The sequence below is a fragment of the Alligator sinensis genome, unplaced genomic scaffold, assembly GCF_000455745.1.
Source record: "Alligator sinensis unplaced genomic scaffold, ASM45574v1 scaffold172_1, whole genome shotgun sequence".
Lineage (NCBI taxonomy): Eukaryota > Metazoa > Chordata > Crocodylia > Alligatoridae > Alligator > Alligator sinensis.
Window position 1 is genome coordinate 1,572,753 of NW_005842168.1, and position 10,044 is coordinate 1,582,796.

At 44.7% G+C, this 10,044-nt stretch overlaps 1 protein-coding gene across 1 annotated transcript in view; it reads right to left on the bottom strand.

Moving 5' to 3' along the window:
* The window catches only part of SSBP3 (single stranded DNA binding protein 3), a 133,453-nt gene that overhangs the window by 13,065 nt on the left and 110,344 nt on the right, over positions 1–10,044 (bottom strand). Inside the window, exons 5-8 of the mRNA XM_025206654.1 lie at positions 9,179–9,259; positions 8,330–8,389; positions 4,675–4,741; positions 4,491–4,567 (exon numbers count right to left, since the gene is read on the bottom strand). Of these exons, the coding sequence (XP_025062439.1) occupies positions 4,491–4,567; positions 4,675–4,741; positions 8,330–8,389; positions 9,179–9,259 (285 nt within the window). The remainder of the gene's footprint in view (positions 1–4,490; positions 4,568–4,674; positions 4,742–8,329; positions 8,390–9,178; positions 9,260–10,044) is intronic.

The window sequence follows — 10,044 nt, forward strand, 5'->3', positions numbered from 1 at the left end:
GGAAAGAGTCCAACTCCTGTAGGCAAATCAGTCCACGGGCAGAGATGGGGAAAATGCCGTCCCCTTGTTCATCAGAGGGAAAGATGCAGAGAAGGAGAGAGTTGCTGCTTGAAGAAATTCTTGCTATGGTATAACGAGAAAGTGATGGCATGTAAAGCAGAAGAGGATGCCAACAGCACAAATGTTCGAAGCAGCTTCCTAAAGAAGGAAAAGCAGCCTGCCACCCTACTCGCATCCTAAGTGAAAAAACACAGCTGGTCTTCAAGTCACCACAGAACGCTGTGTACTTGGGACAGACACACGCACGCACGGGTGTACACGGGAAACACATACAGAGCAGACCCCATTAGGTATCATGCGAGAGATCGCATCAACTGAATCGTCAACTCCAACCTCTCTATACCAAGGAGAGGAAAACATGCTGCCCTTTCAGCACAAGGCCCAAAAGTATGGGGAAAGAAGTGATAAAGCAACATAAATTACTGAGTCCATCTTCAGGTGTTTAAGAAATCTCCCACATAAATGCTTATTTTGCCTATGGCACGGTTGCCAAAAGCATCCGATTCTGTAAGAACATCTCTACTGGAACACCAAGCTCCAAGATGCCATGGCTTACAGGGAGACCTCAGAGACCGCACTTCTTTGCCTCTGGAGGTCGGTTCCCAAATCACACAGTGCCTGGGTGCATCATTCATGGTATAGATCAACCTTCCCACATTGTTCCTGTCCCCCACTGAATTTCTTCCTTACCAAGTGGATTCTGTTAAGTCCATTCTCATGACAGGCCTGCTGGGCCGATTCAGATTGAAAACGCATCATTTACCCATACGGTGAGTGAACCACCCAAACTAACATCCCGGGACTTTAGAACAAGACAAAGACAAGGATATCAGCAGCCCACGACGGGGCAAACTGTGCCAATGCTCATGCACAATCACAATGAACAGCGGCAAAAAACGTTTTCAGTGAAATGCCCATTGCCCTCCTTGCTCACGCCAAGAAGCTCAGAGCAACCATTTGAAAAAGATGCTGGGGATTTGCCTGTTTGAGGAGAGGGACAATATGCGTGTGCCTCCCTGGAGAGAGAAACTGCCAGGTAATCCCCTCGGTTTCAAGTCATCTTTGTTTTAACCCCACCTTCCCCTCCTGGACCTTGACTCGCTCTACAATCCCCCCTTTTCCTTCACAGCCCCAAAGAACTGCCTTTTTCCAGACTGCTGCGGCCTCTTCCTGAAGTCCTGATAGGGCAACTCTCTTTCCCGATCAAAGCTGAACAGTTACCAGGGTGGTACTGTATGGACATAGGCCCTTATAATGTCCCACTTCAGCAAAGCACTGAAATATTGGGTTAATGTCAGGCATACATTGAAGTCCAGTGGACGTAAACTGGAATTAAGCACATGAAATGCATTACTATATCAGGGTAGGAAGAGGAAAAGGTTACCCCTCAAAGTAAAACACTACCAAGTCATAAGCCAGGGGTGTTAAATAGAAGTAGGGTCACCTTACATCTCGGTTTGGCTGGGACAGCCCCAGATTTTGTAGGCCGGTCTGGCTGGTTGGTGAAAAATGAAACAAAAGAGTCTTAGAGCCACAGGGGCACAGTCTGGCAGGGAGGCAGAGCAGCATGGTGCACCAGGCAGGCAGGAGGGAGGGCAGGCACTGGTGCTGCTGTGCAGGGGCAAGGCGGGTGGACAGGAGCGATGCCCAGCCCAGCCTGCCCCCCGCTGCTGCTCAGGAGCTGGGCTGGGCACGTGCGGGCAGGGTGATGTCTGCTCCAGTCCGCTCGTTTTGCTCCCGCATATCTGCAGTGGTGCCTGCCCACCTGCCCGCCCAGTTCTCCATGCTGCTCCGGACTGTGCCCTGCATGCCTACCTGCCTGTAGCAGCACTGTTGACTGGGGGAGGGGGGGGTAGTGTCCTGGATTTCCTTAAAAATAATATGGTCACACCCGAAACATAAGGCCCATGGGTGGATCCAGGCAATGAAGCCACTCTATTCAGTTTGCCGGGCTACTGACAGGCCACTTAAGTTGGTGGAGGAATGTGTGCCATGGCATTTGGGGCCCTTTGACCCTACTGGACATGGCCATCAGTGGCAAGATTGACTCGCTGTCAACTCCCAGACCTCTTACCCATCAAGGGGGACCCCTACACCTGGATCCTTTGCTGCTGCCAGACCCATAGCTGCCACCACAGCAGTTGCTCCGCTGGCCTCCCCAGGCCCCCAGTTGAGTTTGACAGAGAACAGAGGAAGCCATTTTAAAAGGGGGAAGGGGAAAAACCCACTGTACTTGTGCTAAGCAGCTGCATGGTCAAGCTAAAATGAGATGTATAGAAAAGCTGGAGAATTATAAACCCTTGAAATAGTGTTTAAATACAAGCTCTGACAAAGCTAACCTTGGCAGCATGAATAAATGCAGAGTTAAAACTATGCTCATTAAAGAAAAGGAGATAGGAAGCGAGAATTTAAAACATTATGTTAGGTTGTAAGAGACAACTGGTTTGCAGTGAAAAACAGGCAGGTAGCACAGTGCTGCCAGGTGATCTTGGGTTGACTATTATGATTTCATTTGGAATAAACTTAAGTCATATTTTAGAAGGTACTGCTGTATAGTGCAAAGCTTTCCAGTTAATGAGAAGAAACTAGCTGGGGAAAGTACCAGGCGTACCAAGTGGTGGACAATGATCTATTGCACACAACAAAACCAGTGATTTTTGGTCAATATTTTCGATCATTTCTTGCATGCACTGAAGCTTCTGAGTGCTTGATTCTAAAGCATTTCAGAAAAACTAAAAAATGTACCAACAACAAGGCGAGGGGATTTTATGCCCACTTATGTACTTGGGCTTCTTCTAAAAGGACAATTAAATAAACCACACTCTAACGTGCAGACAGGGAATGTTATAACAAAAAAATAAAGGCTTAACATTTCACAGCTTTTTCTGCCCCCTCTACCTGGCAGACCTGTGTGACCTTAATTGCTTGCAAGTTCCATGGCAATCTTTTAAATGGATGCAAACACCTTTGCCCAAACTGCAGGGCGCCTCCAGACTGTCTGTGGCCCTCTTTCCTTGGCTGATGCAACCATAACAGATGTAGGCTTTTATAATCATTCATGAGGGACTATTAAGAGCCGAGCGGTTCCTGACAGTCCCAGACCTTTACCACTTATACCAAAAACTACTGGCATCTTAACTTGCCTACAAAAGAGCTTGCAAGAGTTTCTGAGGTGGTTCTAGCCTGTGCCCAAGGAGACGGATGCAACTTTTCCTCGTTTCGCTTTTCTTCTTTAGCAGTTTTCAGGGTTTCCTAGGCTGACTAATTTCTTAACTCCCTTTACCCATTTGATGCAACAGTCTTGCACACACTTATTTACGGCAGAATCAAATTCCAGCACTCAAAGCGAGCCACTCCCAAGCCCCACGCTCTAGATAGGATACCGCTGCTTAAATCCATCACAAGGAACAAACAGGAGTGAGTCAACATAGTTGCAGAATTCAACTGCCGAAATGAATCAACACAAAGACAGAATATATTAACCCAGATCTACTTGGTTCAGATTTTGCTTCTTGCTGGACTGGTTCCCTCATCCCTGGTAGGAATGTAACTGAAGAAGGATTTGGCTTCACTTAGAAGCGACGGGGAAAAAGAGCTTTGCTTCCCATTGTGCTGCCATTCATGCTACAGGACACTAAGCACTGCTTTGCTAACTTGTCCTTAGAAATCAACCATCCTTAGAAATAACGTAGATGCTGAACTACTACTGTCAAGGAGTGTAAGGGTTTAAAGTTTCCTGAAATGCCTTTAACAAAGACAAGAGCTTCTGAAACAGACCTGGAAAAAATAGAGACAAGGTGACAGCTTTTCTGAGACTCATGAGCAGACAGGTGAGTGACCACTCTGCAAATTTTTCCCCAGGGAAAACCCCCAAAACTATAGCATTCGGTTAAGTTGGGGGGAGGGAGGGATTGGCAAGCATCAACCTCCCCCCCAACCCCATGACACAAAGAGCAGCTTCAATGCCAGGGAACTAAAACTGTTTACAAAATCGAGTAAGAGCAAAAATAATGGGTAGAGGAAGCTATCTGTCTATTAATGGTATGTACTTCCATAACTTTTATGTAGGCATCCCTTCTTCCTGGCCTGGGTATCACAAACATTGCCAAGGCAAGTTGGATAATGCATTTAACGATGCTCTGTGATTACGGCTAAAAAGCATCGTTCCTTTCGGCTAAACACTGAAACGGGGTTCGGTGGTGTCCCTAATGAGGAGATTCAGCTTGGAAGACAAACCAATGTTGGGAGGCGGGATTTCCAGATGCAACGCGCTAATGGACAGTGCATTAGTGCTAATGGGGGATACGTGGGTAGAAGTACTCCTGGCCTTCGAAGCCCCTGGAGGTTGTGTTGATGATGTTTGCCTAGAACAAGGTCGGAAGATGTTGTTTGGCACTGGACAGAAGAACAAACGTTCTGCTAAGGTTTACCTGTGGACCGGGACCCATGGGGCCCATCCCTCTTGGAGGATTCATCCGCTGCATCGGTCCTCCCATGTTAGGATGCCCTGGCAGGAGTAGAAGCAACAAGGTCACATGGAAGGAGAAAGCCATTTGACTTATAAGCCAACGAGCCAAACTAGAGAGTCTCATAAGCCTCCAGGCTCCTCTTTACCTTGTTGTCGTGTCGGATCCATTGAATTGGGCAGCAATGGCTGTGTCCCAGGAACAGCCCCTGGAGGCTGGAAAAATTGAAATAAAAAGGGAGGGGAATAAAACAACCCAAACTTGCAGCTATGCAGTTACAACACTAAATCTTCCATTTAATTCAATGTAAATCCATATAATGTAAATATATTATTGATTAAACTCAACACTTAAAGCTTTTGAGAGGTGCAAGTGATTGGATACATTTTCTGGGAAACTCTGACTTTCTTGCCACAGTATTACACGGCTATAAAAAAGCTCCTACCAGCACCCATCTGTGTACTTATCCCTTACGACCTCTCCATAAATTCCTGTAACACACCTATTTAGCTTTTGTAACCCTTCTATTTGGTTTCATATACAGCTTAAAAAAAAAAAAAAAGTCAGTTCCTTCTATTTCCTTTAAACTACTGCATTTCCCATCACATATCAAACTCCCTTTTATAAGCAGGCCTGTAGCAGGGGCACCAATTTTGCTGTCTGGGAGTGAGTCTGACAACAGTGTAATTTCAAGGTAGATGCTCGGCAAATATGCTATGTCAATGTACTCAAGTTATTTATTTGCTAGTGGAGAAGGGGCGTTTCATCTGCAAAGATCGCATTTAAAATTCTGACTGAATAGATTATGAAGATGGGCTTGGGAGTATTAAAAACGCAGGTTCACTCCCGTGCTCCAATATTCATAATATCGGCTATTTCTTTCTTCAAACTCACGCTCCGCTTGGACAACAAATCTATTTAAAGTTCAAAAGATGACTTCCCTGAACAGCTCGGTGCAGATAAAGGGGGGGAGGGAAAAAAAAACCAAGCAGATACCATCTGCCTTGGGGAAGCAAACTGTAAACAATTTTGAAACACTGTTGCCTGTTATTTGAATACCAACAAGAAATAAATCCTGCTGTTCAAACAAAATTTAGAGACTTTCCAGTGAGCAGTGGGTGAGTTGCAGCAGGCCAAGTCAAAATCCATCAGCGCCACGAGAAAGCAGGTTTTAATTCCAAATCTTACGCTACAGATGTACAGAAGCAGGAAAGCTATTAAATAAACAAACATTTTGGTTCCCATGGACATTTCCATGTTTTCCAGCCACTCTTTACTGCTTCACTTCTTGTTCTCTCTTTTTGACACTTCTGGATTGAAGCCCATAACCTAACTAAGCTCTGTGTACATGCAGATCTATGCTTCTGAATGCAGCTTTCCTGTTTTAAAGTTCAACTTATTTTATCTTCCTAACGACCTTACGCTGTCAGGCAGAGAGAACGGGGTGAAAAAAAAAAGTGGCATCGGGACTGTGAAATTGCACAGTTAAAAATATCCTTTAAAATCCCCATTCACAAGTTCGTCTGGCTTGCTGAGGTTGAATGAAAGCACGGCTCCACCTCGAACCTTTATTCGATAAAACACGAGGCGGGCTGCGAGCGCACATGCGCTGCACAACGCGGGCATGCACAACACTAACACGTCCCTCCGCTGTCTGCGCGTCATCAACAGGACTTTCAGCCTCTTGAAAACCCCTTTTAAAGGGACGCTGGGAAACTGTGCTGTCAAAGAGCATCAATATTCTGTATTTCGCTAGGCCTGGAAAAGGCAGATTGGCTCATCGGCTTCACTTCTGGCCCTAAACCATTTCACTCTCAGCGTAAGGGCGTATCGTTTAGAAACCTTCCCATTTTGACTGTTCTTGTGGCTTGACTGTAACTTGATCTCTTCAGTATCTTTGAAAACAGGAAAAGTAAGCTCAGCATGGTTCCAAAACAAGAGTTCTTTAATACGTATTGGTGCCCACTTACTTAAAGGAACTCAAAGGAATTGCAGAACCTATTCACCTAGATGGCTTCCCAAGGAAAACTGGGATGTGCTCGCCTACGCTTATGTAGGGGCACAGGAGCAAGTTTGAACCGGAGGGCAGCTATTCTCAGGCTGTGCAACTTTGGCAATGGTCTGGGCAGGGCATCAAAGCTGCTGACCACCTCGCTGGTTTTACATCTCCAAGGCAGGTCTTTTTAGCCACTTGATCCCAATCCATTTTCCCGAGCGTGTGGTGCTGTTGCTCGCCAGGTCAGGTCCCCAGTGGTAAGCTGCTCTAAAAATTACACAGAGCCACTTAAGGAGCCACCTATCCTAGAGACAGAAAGATCATTTTTGTGTCCTGCCAAGACTCAGGACAACACTACGAGACTTCAGTGAGGCAGCAAACCCTGTAGTAAAGCCAGGGAAACACATTGGGTGGTGAATGATAGCAAGAGAAAGGATGCCCCTCAAATCCTCCCTTTCTACTTATCAGCTCCCTCAACCTTTGCCCCATTAGAAACATACTCCTCCTACTTACTTGAACCAGGCAGAGACTGATTTGACTCTTATTTCCAAATAGCACAAGGTTTGGAATTATGGTTTACACTGCACACATTGCAAGAAGTTTATTTGCTACTTGGTAAAATAGTTCACGTTCATCTTTGTGAACCTAGAAACTGAGTAGCAAATTTTCCCTAGTAAAATTTGCTGAAAAACAAGCTTGTCGGTTATACAGGAGACTTCCTTTCTCAAAGATCAGGCAGTTAAGCAGAGAAACCAGGTATAAACTGATACTTAAGTACACCCAATAAAACCAATACAGATGAACTTTACGGAGTTCCACTGCCTTGCTCTTAGAAAAAAAACACTTGCATTCAACTGACTTGTTTATCAGTCCCACTATAAAATAAAAGGATTTTTTTTTTTTTTTTTTTTTTAAAAAGCGTGACTTTGGAAAAAGGCAGAATACACATTAACAGAATAGAAAAATAGTTACCAACTTAATTTCTAAAATATTACGTGTGCTGAAAGGAAACACATGAACTACCTTTTGCTAAAATAAACCGAGGGGAGCATTTGGCTTCTTAGCACACATTTACCTGGCATGCCTCTTGACAGGATAAATTTCAACAGTTAAATGCTACAATCTTAAAACGACTGCCCATAACCAAGCTATGATCATAATGATATGAACAAGCCCTTATTGTTTAAGCTGGGATAAGAAAGAGGATAAACCTAAGAAAAAATGCAGAAGTGACCTGCCCCACTTAACCCTGACGCTGAGCTAAGCATTCCAATGAACCATTTTTCCTGCCGAACGGCAAGATCATATACCCACTTGAATTTGCTGAGATCCCAGGCAAAATTTACAACGTAAGCTAACTGTCGCCTATCACCAGCAGCATCACAACACAATCAGCTGAAGTCATGAGAGGTGGCGCAGGCCAACGACAAGCAAGTAAAACTCTGCGGCACTAAACATGGACTACGTTGGAAACTCCCAGGGCAGGTACCAAGGGGTCAGCAGCCACGGGAACGTTTCCTACATCTGGTCATGCCATGTACTACATTTGACTGTCTTCTCATCAGCAAATGGTTACTTGAGAGCCAACGCCTCAAGAAAGCCCAAGGAAAGAGAGCAAATACTTTGTTGAAATTTGTTAAGTTGCATAAGTTAATATATATTTTTTGCAGCATCTACTATTCAAATACATTTCTTTCCCCACAAAACTTTTAGCTTTCTAGAAGCCTCCCGTTCCTGCCATAAAAAAAAGCTCCAGTTCCAAGACACCCGACTTCAACACCGGGAAGAGAGTAAGAAAATACATTACCTGGTTTCCCATTCTGATGGGGGGTCGGGGACCTCCTGCATATCGTGGTGACATGAAAGGCTGTAATGATAGGAAATGGGTTTAGCGATAGGACGTACTCGTCACAGGGAGATAAAAGAGAAATACTGCATTCCACACAAACTCTGGGTAGACTCTACACGTTTTTCCTGGAGCAATCCCTTTTTAAAAAGAAGTTGGGAAAAAACAAACAAACAAACAAAAAGAGTCAGAAAATCTTTTTGTTCATTTTCACAGATCTATTTTGGACGGAGAGATTGTTTAAACATACTTCAACAGTGCTATACCAGGCTGTTAAAACCAGTGCATGGGAAACCCTAAACATCAGACATTTTCCAGGTTAAAGAGAGAGACAGAGACAGAGAGAGAAAAGGGGGGTGGGAAAGAGAGAGAAAGAGAGAGAGACTGGTAAATGAAGCACAGAGCCCACCCCCACCCCCCAACGCTAAGTACCAAAACCAAGCACTTTCAATCAGGTATTTACATCAGTGCTGCAAATCGCATTTAAAAACCCAATTCCAATTAACAAAAATCTCAGGCGACCATGGGGGAAGCATATTTATGTTGGAATTTAAGAATGGCCTTTTCATCCATTGTCGACTGAATATACACAAATTGGGAGGAAACAAGCATTTCATAGTGGGCCTGGGGTGATGCTGAACCAATACAGACAGGCCAGACTTTGCCACTGACGGTAACCAGCAACGCTCCATTAGAAATCGAAGGAGCGCTGCCCATTACCCCAGCTACCGATCTGGCCCCAATACGCTTCAAGAGCAAAGCAGAACACCAGTCCCGTTTCACAGCCCTGCAGATTTCTAGTGTCTTTACCTGACTGTGGGGTCCCATCATGCTGTTAGGATTGTGAGGTGGAGGCTGTGCGTGTGGCGAGGGCTGAGAACCAGGTGGTCCCTGTGAGGTCAGACAGTAGAAGGAGGTTATAGATTAGCACATGAAAGCGCAGAAAGAGCTAAAAAGGATTTACTGGTGGATCTGTTTGTAGGGAAGCCAGCTTTCGCTTCAGCTTAAGTTTCTATGCAGTTGTAACTAAAGGAATCAATGCAATATGCAAAAAAAAAAAAAAAAATAGAACATCTGTCAATGCATACCAGCTAGGTTACAGTCAACTGTTTAGATTTCAACCCGCCTGCAGTGATCAATACACAGGCATACACTTTCATGGACTGTGTTGAGGAGAGGGTCGAAGGGGAGAAGTTTTGCTATACCCTCCCCCATGTTCCTGCAGCTTGGAAACACGTTTCAGGGCTTCCTTTCGACTTGGGGCTCAATGGGTTAAATATGAGATATTAACACTAGTTGGGGAGGCAAATGAAATGGCACTTGAAAGTCCAGCCAATTCTGTGTACCAAAAATGTTGAACTGGAAACCTGGTTTGTCTCCAAGAAATGGATGGCACGGCCCTGAACCGTTTCTACATGCAAGGCTGTATTGTTACCCTTTAAAGATGCAATATCCTTCCCCAAGATGAATTACCTAATGATGCAAGTAAAGTTTCTTTTGAGTTAAGCAATACTGAACATGTCTGGGGAAAAAAGAAAGATTAGTTCGTGTAGGTTTTAACACTGCAATGCAGCAGTTTCTGACATTTTGGGGTTGAACACCCAGTTTTTTCCCCTGCCCCTCTAGAAAAGCATGACATGAAAGTTTGTTTGGAAAAATGTAAGCTCTCAGCAGGA